At 44.3% G+C, this 15,531-nt stretch overlaps 1 protein-coding gene across 6 annotated transcripts in view; it reads left to right on the top strand.

The window, feature by feature from the left end:
• LOC130356858 (cyclic AMP receptor-like protein A) overlaps positions 1 to 15,531 on the top strand; it is a 738,932-nt gene that overhangs the window by 591,513 nt on the left and 131,888 nt on the right. For all 6 annotated transcript variants that reach the window (XM_056558908.1, XM_056558911.1, XM_056558909.1 and 3 more), the window contains one exon: positions 7,098 to 7,145. In XM_056558908.1, coding sequence (XP_056414883.1) covers positions 7,098 to 7,145 — 48 coding nt within the window. The remainder of the gene's footprint in view (positions 1 to 7,097; positions 7,146 to 15,531) is intronic.

The following is a 15,531-nucleotide window of genomic DNA, read 5'->3' as shown; positions in this document are numbered from 1 at the left end:
AAGTCCCACTGCCATTTCTCGCCGACCTCACCACGGTGGTCGCCCAGCAGTCGCAACAGATAGCGCAACAAGGCCACCAGCTGTCTCAACTGACCGTGATGTTACAGCAGCTACTACCACAGCTTCAGCAATCATCTCCGCCAGCTCCTGCACCTCCTCCGCAGCGAGTGGCCGCTTCCGGCCTACGATTATCCTTGCCGGATAAATTTGATGGGGACTCTAAGTTTTGCCGTGGCTTTCTTTCGCAATGTTCCCTGCACTTGGAGATGATGTCGGACCAGTTTCCTACTGAAAGGTCTAAGGTGGCTTTCGTAGTCAGCCTTCTGTCTGGGAAAGCTCTGTCATGGGCCACACCGCTCTGGGACCTCAATGACCCCGTCACTGCCTCTGTACACTCCTTCTTCACGGAGATACGAAGTGTCTTTGAGGAACCTGCCCGAGCCTCTTCTGCTGAGACTGCCCTGCTGAACCTGGTCCAGGGTAATTCCTCTGTTGGCGAGTACGCCATCCAATTCCGTACTCTTGCCTCCGAATTATCCTGGAATAATGAGGCCCTCTGCGCGACCTTTAAAAAAGGCCTATCCAGCAACATTAAAGATGTTCTGGCCGCACGAGAAATTCCTGCTAACCTGCATGAACTATTCATCTGGCCACCCGCATTGACATGCGTTTTTCCGAAAGGCGTCAGGAGCTCCGCCAGGATATGGACTTTGTTCGCTCAAGGCGTTTTTTCTCCCCGGCTCCTCTCTCCTCTGGTCCTCTGCAATCCGTTCCTGTGCCTCCCGCCGTGGAGGCTATGCAAGTTGACCGGTCTCGCTTGACACCTCAAGAGAGAACACGACGCCGCATGGAGAATCTGTGCCTGTACTGTGCCGGTACCGAACACTTCCTGAAGGATTGTCCTATCCGTCCTCCCCGCCTGGAAAGACGTACGCTGACTCCGCACAAAGCTGAGGCAGTTCTTGATGTCAACTCTGCTTCTCCACGCCTTACTGTGCCTGTGCGAATATCTTCCTCTACCTTCTCCTTCTCTGCTATGACCTTCTTGGATTCCGGATCTGCAGGAAATTTTATTTTGGCCTCTCTCATCAACAGGTTCAACATCCCAGTGACCAGTCTCGCCAGACCCCTCTACATCAATTGTGTTAACAATGAAAGATTGGACTGTACCGTGCGTTACCGCACGGAACCTCTCCTAATGTGCATCGGACCTCATCACGAAAAAATTGAGTTTTTGGTCCTCTCCAACTGCACTTCCGAAATTCTTCTTGGATTACCGTGGCTTCAGCGCCATTCCCCAACCCTTGATTGGTCCACAGGAGAGATCAAGAGCTGGGGTACCTCTTGTTTCAAGGACTGTCTTAAACCGGTTCCCTGTACTCCCTGCCATGACCCTGTGGTTCCCCCTGTAACCGGTCTTCCTAAGGCTTATATGGACTATGCTGATGTGTTTTGCAAAAAGCAAGCTGAGACTTTACCTCCTCACAGGCCTTATGACTGTCCTATTGACCTCCTCCCGGGTACTACTCCACCCCGGGGCAGAATTTATCCTCTGTCTGCTCCAGAGACTCTTGCTATGTCTGAATACATCCAGGAAAATTTTAAAAAGGGGTTTATCCGCAAATCCTCCTCTCCTGCCGGAGCTGGATTTTTCTTTGTGTCCAAAAAAGATGGCTCCCTACGTCCTTGCATTGATTACCGCGGACTTAATAAAATCACGGTAAAGAACCGCTACCCCCTACCTCTTATCTCAGAACTCTTTGATCGCCTTCAAGGTGCCCACATCTTTACCAAACTGGACTTAAGAGGTGCTTTTATAATCTCATCCGCATCAGGGAGGGGGACGAATGGAAGACTGCATTTAACACCAGAGATGGACACTTTGAGTATCTGGTCATGCCCTTTGGCCTGTGCAACGCCCCTGCTGTCTTCCAAGACTTTGTTAATGAAATTTTTCGTGATCTCTTATATTCCTGTGTTGTGGTTTATCTGGACGATATTCTGATTTTTTCTGCCAACTTAGAAGAACACCGCCAACATGTCCGCATGGTTCTTCAGAGACTTCGAGACAATCAACTTTATGCCAAAATGGAGAAATGTCTGTTTGAATGCCAATCTCTTCCTTTCCTAGGATACTTGGTCTCTGGCCAGGGATTACAAATGGACCCAGACAAACTCTCTGCCGTCTTAGATTGGCCACGCCCCTCCGGACTCCGTGCTATCCAACGTTTTTTGGGGTTCGCCAATTATTACAGACAATTTATTCCACACTTTTCCACTATTGCGCCTCCTATCGTGGCTTTAACCAAGAAAAATGCCAACCCCAAGTCCTGGTCTCCCCAAGCGGAAGACGCATTTAAACGTCTCAAGTCTGCCTTTTCTTCTGCTCCCGTGCTCTCCAGACCTGACCCATCTAAACCCTTCCTATTGGAGGTAGATGCCTCCTCAGTGGGAGCTGGAGCTGTCCTTCTACAAAAAAATTCTTCCGGGCATGCTGTTACTTGTGGGTTTTTTTCTAGGACCTTCTCTCCGGCGGAGAGGAACTACTCCATCGGGGATCGAGAGTTACTGGCCATTAAATTGGCGCTTGAGGAATGGAGGCATCTGCTGGAGGGATCAAAATTTCCTGTTATCATATACACCGATCACAAGAATCTCTCCTATCTCCAGTCTGCCCAACGGCTGAACCCTCGCCAGGCCAGGTGGTCGTTGTTCTTTGCCCGTTTTAACTTTGAAATTCACTTTCGTCCTGCCGACAAGAACATTAGGGCCGATGCCCTCTCTCGTTCCTCGGATGCCTCGGAAGTAGAGGTCTCTCCGCAACACATCATTCCTCCTGACTGTCTGATCTACACTTCTCCAGCCTCCATCAGGCAAACTCCTCCAGGGAAGACCTTCGTTTCTCCACGCCAACGTCTCGGGATTCTCAAATGGGGACACTCCTCCCACCTCGCAGGCCATGCGGGCATCAAAAAATCCTTGCAACTCATCTCTCGTTTCTATTGGTGGCCGACTCTGGAGACGGATGTTGTTGATTTTGTGCGGGCCTGTACTGTCTGTGCCCGGGATAAGACTCCTCGCCAGAAACCTGCTGGTCTCCTTCATCCTCTGCCTGTCCCCGAACAGCCTTGGTCACTGATTGGTATGGACTTTATTACAGACTTACCCCCATCCCGTGGCAACACCGTTGTTTGGGTGGTCGTTGATCGATTTTCCAAGATGGCACATTTTATTCCTCTTCCTGGTCTTCCTTCAGCGCCTCAGTTGGCAAAACAATTTTTTGTACACATTTTTCGTCTCCACGGTTTGCCCACACAGATCGTCTCGGATAGAGGCGTCCAATTCGTGTCTAAATTCTGGAGGGCCCTCTGTAAACAGCTCAAGATTAAATTAAACTTCTCTTCTTCTTATCATCCCCAATCCAATGGGCAAGTAGAAAGAATTAACCAGGTCCTGGGTGACTATTTACGGCATTTTGTTTCCTCCCGCCAGGATGACTGGGCAGATCTTCTACCATGGGCCGAATTCTCATACAACTTCAGAGTCTCAGAATCTTCTGCTATTTTCTTCCCATTTTTCGTGGTGTACGGCCGTCACCCTCTTCCCCCCCTCCCTACTCCCTTGCCCTCTGGTTTGCCCGCTGTGGATGAAGTGACTCGTGATCTTTCCACCATATGGAAAGAGACCCAAAATTCTCTTTTACAGGCTTCATCCCACATGAAAAGGTTTGCCGATAAGAAAAGAAGAACTCCCCCCATTTTTGCACCCGGAGACAAGGTATGGCTCTCCGCTAAATATGTCCGCTTTCGTGTCCCCAGTTACAAACTGGGACCACGCTATCTTGGTCCTTTCAAAGTCTTGTGCCAGATTAATCCTGTCTCTTATAAACTCCTTCTTCCTCCTTCTCTCCGTATTCCCAATGCCTTCCATGTCTCTCTCCTTAAACCACTCATCATTAACCGCTTCTCTCCCAAACTTGTTTCTCCCACTCCTGTTTCCGGCTCTTCTGACATCTTCTCCGTGAAGGAGATTCTGGCCTCCAAGACGGTCAGAGGAAAGAAATTCTTCTTGGTGGATTGGGAAGGCTGTGGTCCAGAAGAGAGATCCTGGGAACCTGAGGACAACATCCTAGACAAAAGTCTGGTCCTCAGGTTCTCAGGCTCCAAGAAGAGGGGGAGACCCAAGGGGGGGGGGTACTGTTACGCCGAGCGCTCCGGGTCCCCGCTCCTCCCCGGAGCGCTCGCAACATCCTCGCAATTGCAGCGCCCCGGTCAGACCTGCTGACCGGGTGCGCTGCGATACCTCTCCCAGCCGGGATGCGATTCGCGATGCGGCAGGCGCCCGCTCGCGATGCGCTTCCCGGCTCCCGTACCTGACTCGCTCTCCGTCGGTCTTGTCCCGGCGCGCGCGGCCCCGCTCCCTAGGGCGCGTGCGCGCCGGGTCTCTGCAATTTAAAGGGCCACTGCGCCACTGATTGGCGCAGTTAGTTTAATTAGTGTGTTAACCTGTGCACTCCCTATTTATACCTCACTTCCCCTGCACTCCCTCGCCGGATCTTGTTGCCATTGTGCCAGTGAAAGCGTTTCCTTGTGTGTTCCTAGCCTGTGTTCCAGACCTCCTGCCGTTGCCCCTGACTACGATCCTTGCTGCCTGCCCCGACCTTCTGCTACGTCCGACCTTGCTCTTGTCTACTCCCTTGTACCGCGCCTATCTTCAGCAGTCAGAGAGGTTGAGCCGTTGCTGGTGGATACGACCTGGTTGCTACCGCCGCTGCAAGACCATCCCGCTTTGCGGCGGGCTCTGGTGAATACCAGTAGCAACTTAGAACCGGTCCACCAGCACGGTCCACGCCAATCCCTCTCTGGCACAGAGGATCCACCACCTGCCAGCCGAATCGTGACACTTACTGTCATTTAAAAATCTTTTTGACAGGTCATAGAGACATGTCAAAAGTTTTGATTGGTCAGGGTCTGGGTGTTAAGATCCCCACCAATCTTTAGAATGAGCTTAGCACTTCTCTGCTTTTCTTTGCAATGCAGAAGATGGATTCTACAGAAAGTCTATCGATCCATCTCATACAGCAAGTAGTGTGATGGGAGAAAAGCACTAAGCTGATTGTAGAACTGATCCCATTCATTTGATTGGGGGAATTCACATTCATCTGGCATCTCAAGTTGAAGAGCGAAACACACCACGTGGCATAGGGGATAAGATGTTTCATCGCGGGCCCCGCCGCTGGGAACCCCCCCCCCCCCGCGATCTCCATGCAGCACCCACATTCTATGCTGGATTACTTCACCAGTTTTGTAAACTTCTGTGTTTCCGGGACTGGAGATGTGATGTCATGTCACGCCCCCTCGTGATGTCACAATATGCACCACTCCATTCATGTACCTCTCATAGACATGAATAGAGGGGGGCATGGTGTGGCATGACATCACATCTCCAGTCCCGAAAACACAGAGGTGGGTGCTGCACAGACATTGCGGGGGTTCCCAGCATTGGGCCCCCCGCGATCAGACTTCTTATCCCCTATCCGTTGGATAGGGGATAAGAAGTCTTTGGCAGGAATGCCCCTTTAATGATTGCTGGATCCTAAACAACTAATGCCAACTGATGCACTTTTGTCATCAGTTGAGGCGAGTTTTGGCTGGGTACACTAAACCGATGCCGGACATATCTAGACCCAGTCTTAGACAAACACAAGGGTGTGCCAGAGTGTTCTCAGCAGAACAAGAATAAGTAGATGTGTCAACCTTTCTTTTTTCTTTTTTTTTTTAAATAAATGACATCAATATTTTAGAATTCCTACTGGCAGAAGTGTAATGTTAATGGTGTGGGCTCCAATGTGCCATTTATAAAACTGGTGTCTTCTTATGTGGCAGAGTAGTGTTTGGGTTCCCTTTGGTCCTGTGTGACAGCTGCCCAGTATAGCAGCGCCTCTGCCCCCTAATTACATTTCTTTTTTTACTTACAATGACCTTTCCTGGGCAATCAATACTTGAAACAAAGATCAGACAAGTAAAGATATCTAGTAGACACCATGCCATGGACCGGAGAGCACTCTGTGTCCCGCTGCATGATTCCTCTGTATGGAACCTTTTCTCCTAAAAGCAGTGATATAAAACACATATAAAGTCAGGGATGTATTGGGTGACAGTATAGCCACATAAGCTTACATGGGTGCCGTGTTATAGCTCCATATAATTTAGAGCTTATGCAGAGATGTAATATACATGTGAATTTGAGCTTTGTTTAAATGGGCACTGTCAGATACAAAAACTTTTTATATGTTTTAAAACATGCAAAACCAATAAGTTTTGCACTTGCTTTCATTAGAAAATATTCAGTATTTCATACTGAAAAAGCCAGTCAAACAACTGCCCCCCTGCCTGCTTGGATAAATACTAGTCCTGCTGTGTCCGTGCATCATCACCTATGTCATGGACACACTTCCTTGATTGACAGCTGTGAGCGCAGGGCTCATAGCTGGAGGAAAAATCCTCCCACTGTCAGCTTGTGTCCCACTACTGTCAGTGAGGACAAGCTGGGAGTTGTAGTTTTGCTAATGCTAGGGGAGATGTGAGCAGACAGCATACTGAGGGAGAGGGCGGAGACCTGCACAGTGAGGCCACGCCCCCTCCCATTGAGAGGAATTCAGACAAGTGAGCTAAATTTAAAGTGTAATAAAAAAAAATAAAGGTGCTACACACATAAAAATGTGTGATATATAAAAAAAAAAATGTATTTTGTTGGATCTGGTGGGTATGCTTTAACCAGTACGATGAAATTATGTGTCTGGTATGCCAAAGTGACTGTCTATTTATTTATTTTTTTCATTCCTGTAAAATAAAAATTCAAAATGGCCTAAACGTAGTCACTAGTATACTAAATTCAGTTTTTAAACTCAATAGGCCCTCTTTGAGTAAACCATGGTATATGTCAGCATACCATTTTGCCAGTATCCCGTTGTTCACCCCCAGCATAGCAAAAAATAACTGCTTTTTTACATCCTAAAAAGTATTTGAATTATATATATATATATATATATATATACATTTTTTTTTTTTTTCTAAATATGTTACACTGTTTTTTAGGTCAACACCTGGTCTGGAACATATGATCCTGGAAGAGAACGAAGCAAGGTACTTTTTTTTCTATAGTAATTATTCGATGACAGTTTGCCTGTTTTTTTGAATGCATTCCACATAGGACAGCCTGACGGCTGTGTCTGGATTATTAATACAACACTGCTCGCACTGAACATTGCGGGGTTTGACAGCTTGCATTGTCTGCTTGCAGGGAACACGATTTTCTATCTAAGCCAGATTCAGTATGAAATACTTTGGGGCTTTTCGTGCTAAAGGATTCTTGTTATCAGAGAAGTTTCATTTATGTCTTTGAAAACATTTCAAAACATTTATTTAGGATTCATATGTTGACGTTTGTACCCTGTAAGCTGCAGTAGTGTAGTGAACAGGTCACCACTTTTTCTACAAAAACATAGGAGACTTTCAGGCCATGTTCACACATTGGAATTTCCTTCCTGGATTCCGCTTTGGAATCCGGCAAGGACTCTGGAATGTCCGCACAGTGATTTTTCCGTGCAGACTTTCCGTAGTGTGAACGTAGCCTCAGGGTACTGACTAGAGATGAGCGAACTTACAGTAAATTCGATTCGTCACGAACTTCTCGGCTCAGCAGTTGACGACTTTTCCTGTTATGACAAGGACTATACAACTAGGCGGCAAAGTATGTCCTTACAGATTTACAAACAATTATAGAAGACCTGTGGTCAGTACTTTGCCTTGCCGGAAGCACCCTTAGGTAGTATTGTCTTACTATGGGGCCCTTGAGCATCTTATCCCCAATGGCTTGTCCTTTTTCTTTTCCTTCACTTTCTCTGCTCTCAGGTGGTACCAGGTTAAAGTGTATTTTAGCAGGAGCTGGGATTGCCACAGGCTATCCTTGACTTTGGGTAAGGTTTTACTGGGAGAGAGACTCGTGTGCTATTCTTCACACTGTAAGCCAGACTACCACAAACTTCCTGTTCCTTTCAGTAGAGTGGCTAGCTCAGAGAAAGCTCCTCCTTTCCCTCAAGTCCATGTGTGAGTGCATGCTAGCCCTTGTCAAATGTATTTGCAGTTTAAAACTCTGAATATATTATAAAACAGTATAATAAAACATATCTAATATGTTTTATACATCAGCGTGTTCACATCAACGTTGGGCAAAACCATTATGATATGGCGGCTATTGTCACATAATAGAAGTCATTCTTAAAGGGGTACTCTGGTGGAAAACTTTTGTTTTTTTAAATCAACTGGTGCCAGAAAGTTAAACAGATTTGTAAATTACATCTATAAAAAAATCTTAATCCTTCCAGCACTTATTAGCTGCTGAATACTACAGAAGAAATTATTTTCTTTTTGGAACACTTCTTTTGCTGAATCACGAGCACAGTGCTCTCTGCTGACATCTCTGTCCATTTTAGGAACTGTCCAGAGCAGCATATGTTTGCAAGGGGGATTTTCTCCTACTCTGGACAGTTCTTAAAATGGACAGAGATGTCAGCAGAGAGCACTGTGGTCATGATGTCAGCAGAGAGCTCTGTGTTCCAAAAAGAAAATAATTTCCTCTGTAGTATTCAGCAGCTAATAAGTACTGGAAGGATTAAGATTTTTTAATAGAAGTAATTTACAAATCTGTTTAACTTTCTGGCACCAGTTGATTTAAAAAAATAAAGTTTTCCACCGGAGTACCCCTTTAACAGATCTGAATCTGATGTTAACGAAAGTCAACAATCTGTAATAGTTCCAAGATTTTGTTAAAATGACATATAAAATAATGTACTGCTAGTGTAGGGTCACATGGAGTGCATCTGCAGCGTATTTCATAATGCTTCTGCCCCAACAGCAGTCACAAGATTGAGCTCCCTGTTACGGGCGGGTAGCCATGTGTGCATCTTCAACGAGCGGGCACTGCGTCTACAGCAAGGAAATCTGCTGCTATGAGCGGACACACAGAGCTACCCAGCCGCGGCAGGAAACTTGCTCTTGTGACTGCCTCAGCTTATCCGCAATTAGAAATACCCTGCAGATGCGCTCCATGTGACCCTACCCTAAACATCCTTTATTATTACATTAAAACATCCATTTATAACTGTTAATGTCAGTTTATTTTTTAATCATGCTCAGTAGCAAAAAGGATGTAAAAATTACTTCCGTCACAATAGACTTCAATGTTAAATTACTAGCGTACGTTAGAATGTCTGTTATTGCTGACGGAAAAACAATAGTGCATGTCCGATATTTTTTTCTGTCAAAATATATGAAATTAAGCAGCACTGATGACAGCAGAGAATAGCTGATAAGTCGCCTGTTGAAATGAATGGGATCAGTTAATTTCAGTTTCTCAAATTCTTCAACAGAACTAACGGAAATAACGGGAGTGAGGCTGGAATTCCACTTGTTTTTTTTTTTGGGGGGGGTGGGGGGGAGCCAAGAAAAATGCCAATTATGCCGCATGGCGTTTTTTCGTCCAAAAAATGCTGCAGCCAGATGTTAGCTGTAAATCAATGAGAAATCACAAAATTCTTTTTCCACTTGGCGTTTTTCAGTTTGAGGTTTTTTTAAATCCTTTTGGAATTTTTTCACTCTTTTTGGGCGTTTTTCATCTCCTTGATCGTTTTGTAAAATCGCAGTTTGTTGAGCCTATGGTGTTTTTTCCCCTGAAAACGGGGCATTTTTATCCCATTTATTTTATAGGAGTAAAAAAACGCCAAGAAAAACACCATGTGAGTTTTAACTTTGGCATTTTTTTCAGGCGGTTTTTATTCTCTTTTGGACTTTAGCGATCCAAAAAAGTGATGGAGATACCTTTTTTAATCAAAATTTCATAGGGCACCATTAAAAAATAATAATAAAATAGATACAGTAGTGATGGAAAAATGGTATTTATCTTTTTTATAGCTACATTTTTAGAAATTTTTAAACAGGGATCAATTTATGTAGGTAAGCAGGGCACTAAACATAAAGCCGACAATAATAAAAATGTAGTGTGTGTGTGTTTTTCACTTTTTTTTCTTTTTTAGGTGGTATTAAAACACACACTGTTCCATGATGGGAGTAGTAGTACCTGTACTAATTGACAGATTGCCCGGTCTGTTGCGATCCTCCAGTATAATTTATAGATGCGGCCGGCCGCTCTTCTGTGGTCCCCTGCACTGCCGTATATACACACCTGTTCATATTTCAGAGAGCTGTGATTGGCCAGATGGTTCCAGCCAATCACAACTTACTGTGGGAAATATGAATAAGTGTATATATACGTCAGTGCAGGGGACCATAGAAGTGCGGCCACCTGCATCTATACATTATACAGGAGGATCACAGCGGGTGTTAGGAGTGACATTCGCTGTGATCTTTCCTTAGCTGCAGGTACTACAGCTCCCAACATGGAGCAAAGCGTGCTTCATGATGGGATTAGTAATACCTGCAGTTAAGGTCAGATCACACAGGGTATGACTCCTGACATCCACTGTGATCGTTCTATCTATTGCAGAGATGTGGAGCGGCTTTCTCCTGCGCTCGCATCTCTGCACTATACTCCGGCCAGCCAGTGATATGAATAGAACATCACTCATTCATATTTCCCTCTGAGAGCGGTGATTGGCTGCAACCATCCGTCCAATCACCACTCTGGGCAGAAAATATGAAAGAGTGATGTTCTATTCACATCACTGCCCGGAGTACAGAGCAGAGATGTGAGCGCTGTATAGAGCCGCTCTGCATTTCTGCTATATTATGGACGATCGAAATCGGGTGTCATGACTGACACCCGGGGCGATATGTCTATTAGTACAGGTACTACTACTCCCATGCTGGGAGTAGTAGTACTACCTAAAAATATGTAAAGAAAAAAATATATATAGAGGAAAAAAGAGTGAATCACACATACATACTTTATTAAAAATGTATTAAAAGTTCATAATAAAAAAGAAAAATTTCCTTAAAAATGTTTCTTCCCATCCCTACTGTATCCTTTTTTTTTTTTTTTTTGGTACCAAACACATTTTGAAAAAACGCCAAAGGGGCCAGAAATGCAATTTCAACTCATATGCAAAAATGCCAGAAAAAACGTCAGACGCAAAAAATTGCACTTGTGTTTTTCTGGTGTTTTTTTTCAGTGAAAAAAAACGCTGGGAAAAAAAACAAGTGGAATCCTAGCCTGAGGGAAATGAAAAACTCTGATTTGAACCCAGCATAATAAGGGACTCTACACTTTGGTCAGAATTTCTTACCAAAACTATAAGTAGGTCGATAAAACAGAAAAAGGTGCAAATTTTTCCAGCTTAGTTTTTTTTCTTTGTCTGCTCCTGGTTCTGGCTAAAAATACTGACCAAAGCGACCCAGCCTAATAGTTTTGTAGATATAGTGATAGGATGAGTCAGCTCTGGGTGCAATAGGGCGATAACTATTTTTATTTATTTTTTCTGCTGTTTCCATTGGCTAATATCACTTTCTGCAACTTTGCGTTCACTGTTAGCAGCTGTGTCATTTGAAGGGGTTCCCAAAAAACATTTCATAAGGGGTCCCCCATGGGCTCGCCTTACATTGCTGCTGAATTTTTTCCATCCATTTCTGGAATAATTCAATGTACCGGTAAATGCAATGCACAACACAACATAAAGGTTTTCCTATTGTACTATTTGCAATGGTCTGAAGGACAAATTATGTCATGTAGCTGCAGCCTTTATCTTTGTTAATTGTAAACCCTGGAAACAGTTTCTTGCCTAGAAAAAGGAGATACACAATAGAGTATTATCCTTCTTTTCTCCACCTCTGACATTTCTAGTTCTACAAAAAATAAGGGAATTACTTTTTATCGTATTGGAATTAGCTAGTGCAAACAATTCATCACTGCAAGATTTCTGTAGCTTGCAGCACAGTGATATGACAGCTATTAACTCCATAATGTTCAGCTTCCTGAAGAAAGAAAATAACTGTCCTGACAAGACCCTGGCTTGATGTGAATTTAGGCATTATGCAGGGATTTTGTTATTTTGAAGCCTGGATTTTTATCAGAAAAAGTGTAATAATGTTTCCATGATTTTATTTAAAGACATTGGTATGAAATGTATATATTTATACTTTTTTCAATTGGTGTACCCTCTGACCGGTATTGTTGTCCCTTATAGGTAGAGTAGCCAAGTCAGATATGCTAGATAGTAAGAAAATTATAAAACTTTAGTTACAACATTGATCCATCATATCAATCATGAATCTTAATAGTATTCATGAAGCTAATACTAGCAATTACAACAATATAAATAGTCACAGATTCTATAGTACAGTTTTTTCATATGTATCATTGGTGCCATTTTATGAATTTTTTTCCCAACCTTCCTTAAATGGGCACTGTCAGATATGTATATTGTACATCATGGCAAATCATTAACCTTTTTAATATACTTTATAAGAAAATATTATTTCTTTTTTATAGAAATCATGGCTTATAAAACATTGGCTTTGTCCAAGGTGAAGCACGGGCATGGACAAAGTCCAGTAAGTTAGAGTGGGCTAGCACTCCTCTGTGAGCTCTCCTGTCTGATAGTACTCCTCTGTGCTCCCTCCTGTCTGATAGTAGTACTCCTCTGTGCTCTCTCCTGTCTGATAGTACTCCTCTGTGCTCTCTCCTGTCTGATAGTACTCCTCTGTGCTCTCTCCTTTCTAATATGACTCCTCTGTGCCCTCTCCTGTCTGATAGTATTCCTCTGTGTTCTCACCTCTCTGATAGTACTCCTCTGTGCTCTCTCCTGTCTGATAGTACTCCTCTGTGCTCTCTCCTGTCTGATAGCATTCCTCTGTGATCTCTCCTGTCTGATAGAACTCCTCTGTGCTCTCTCCTGTCTGATAGTACTCCTCTGTGCTCTCTCCTGTCTGATAGTACTCCTCTGTGCTCTCTCTTGTCCAATCAGACAGGAGAGAGCACAGAGGAATGCTAGCCCACCCTCACTTACTGGACTTTGGGGGATATTTATAAAAAAAACTGTGCAGAGGAAGAGTGGTTCAGGTGCCTATAGCAACCAATCAGATTGCTTTTACAATTTTAAAAAGGCCTGTGAAAAATGAAAGAAGCAATCTGGGGGGAGGGGGTCCTGGTTTGGCCGTGGAGCGAGATGGCTGCTTAATGACTGAGCCCTGACTAACAGCGACCATTCAAGTGACCAGAGCCTGCGGACTTGCAAATAATGACCACTGTTTACCCTCAAAAACCTTCCTCCTCAACATGTCCACCCAATGAAGAGGTAGAATGGCTTGTAAGCTGAAAAAAATTACTAACTTTTATGCTTCCCGGGCAGATGCTTCCACCAAGATGGCACCGCTCCTTCATCCTCCGAAGCGTGTGCATCTCCACATGAGCCTGCCAGCTCTACTCACGGGAAGCAAGCGTCTGCACACTGGCGCAGCTCCTCTCTGCCTCAGGCCTCTGACACTGCAAGGGATCTAGATACCACTTTAGAAATCCTCTGGGGAGACAGTCCATCTTCACACTACTCCTCTCCGCACAAACATGGTGCCTATGCTTCTGCTCCCAGCTCTTCAGCTTTCAGCAAACCACAGAAGCAGTGCCCAAGGCTAGATCTCACCGATGATGATGAGGGCCTCCACAAAGGGACTGATGACCTTCTAGTTCTTACTGCAGACCTTTTCGGCTTTATCCCTGCATCTTATGTGCCAGTGACAGAAGTCACATTTAAATGCATGTTGCCGACACTGAATGCATCTATAACCACTCCGCTCCGCCATAGCTGAAGTTGAAACCAGGGTGGACCATACTGAGCATAAGATGGCAGAATTTTCATAATCTCAGAATAACCTGATTGATGCCCATTACAATCTAGAAGCAGACTTCCTTGTCCTGAGGTTTCAGACCTCAAAGACCATTCGAGACGCAACAACATAAAATTCTGGGGCATCCCTAAGAATATCGCCACCAAAGATCTTTCAGCCTACTTTGGAGAACTTATGACCTTATTATCTGACGTTTCTCCTAAAGATCTGCTCCTGGATAGAGCCCATAGAGTGCCCCGGCTGAAACACCTGGCATATGACGTCCTTGCAAGGGTACACTTTTTTCATATTAAAGAGGTCAGAATGGCGAAGTCAAGAGACCGAGAGGTCTTTCCTGATCATTTTTTGCATGATCTCTCTATTCACTGACCTCTCGGCCGCCACATTGCAACTTAGTAGACAAGTGGCCCCTGTCACAGCAGCTCTGTGCAACAAGAAAGTGATGTACAAATGGGGCTACACAACACGCCTTCTCATCCAATGTGACGAGACCTCCTACATCATCAGATCCTTGGCTGATAGAGTTAAAGTGTTTAAATTAGAAACATAGAATGTGTCGGCAGATAAGAACCATTTGGCCCATCTATTCTGCCCAATAATCTGAATACTATGAATAGTCCCTGGCCCTATCTTATATGAAGGATAGCCTTATGCTTATCCCATGCATGTTTAAACTCCTTCACTGTATTTGCAGCGACCACTTCTGCAGGAAGGCTATTCCATGCATCCACTACTCTCTCAGTAAAGTAATACTTCCTGATATTACTTTTAAACCTTTGCCCCTCTAATTTAAAACTATGTCCTCTTGTGGTAGTTTTTCTTCTTTTAAATATGCTCTCCTCCTTTACCATGTTGATTCCCTTTATGTATTTAAAAGTCTCTATCATATCCCCTCTGTCTCTTCTTTCTTCGAAGCTATACATGTTAAGGTCCTTTAACCTTTCCTGGTACATTTTATCCTGCAATCCATGTACTAGTTTAGTAGCTCTTCTTTGAACTCTCTCTAGAGTAAATTGTGGGGCATCACTGTGGATGTACCAGACTCCCATTTATCTTCTCCGCCTGCTTAGACGCACTTGGATTGGAAGGTAGCTGGAGGGCATAGGAGAGGCTATCACTGATACCATTCCAGTACTTCTTCACTGCTAGCTTGGCTGACAAGTGACAGTTCTCTTCCCCCAATATACCTAATAATGACATTTCATCACCTTTTCCAGGACTGTTGATTCCAGATTCTATCTGAAGTGCTGTTGCTTTGTTATTTTGTTTGACTCTTCCCCCTTCCCCCTTCTCCTTGTCTCTTTTTTCAGAGATCAGTGCTTATCAAGAATGTCCTGTCTTCTGTCTGATCTTCGCTCAACTGTACCTGCTCAGCCGGCATAAGCTGTCTGTGCCTTTACAATTGTAAATAAAATACCGTTGATTAATGCTAATGGCCTCAATGCCCCTCAAAAACAGTCGTATGTTTGGTCTGAGGCTAAAATGGCTGCATGTGACGTGTTGTCTGTGCAGGAGGCGCACCTCCTCAATGCACCTACTTGTTTCCCCTCACATATTCCGCTCACATTACACCTCTAAGTCTTGTGGGGTTTTCATAGCAATCAAAAATACTGTTGCTTTCTAATTAGTTAATGCAGTAATTGACCTGCATGGTCGATATATGCTTTTGATATGC

Source organism: Hyla sarda, chromosome 2, assembly GCF_029499605.1.
Source record: "Hyla sarda isolate aHylSar1 chromosome 2, aHylSar1.hap1, whole genome shotgun sequence".
NCBI lineage: Eukaryota > Metazoa > Chordata > Amphibia > Anura > Hylidae > Hyla > Hyla sarda.
Note: the sequence above shows the minus strand (reverse complement) of the source record. Positions and strands in the feature narration are given on the sequence as shown.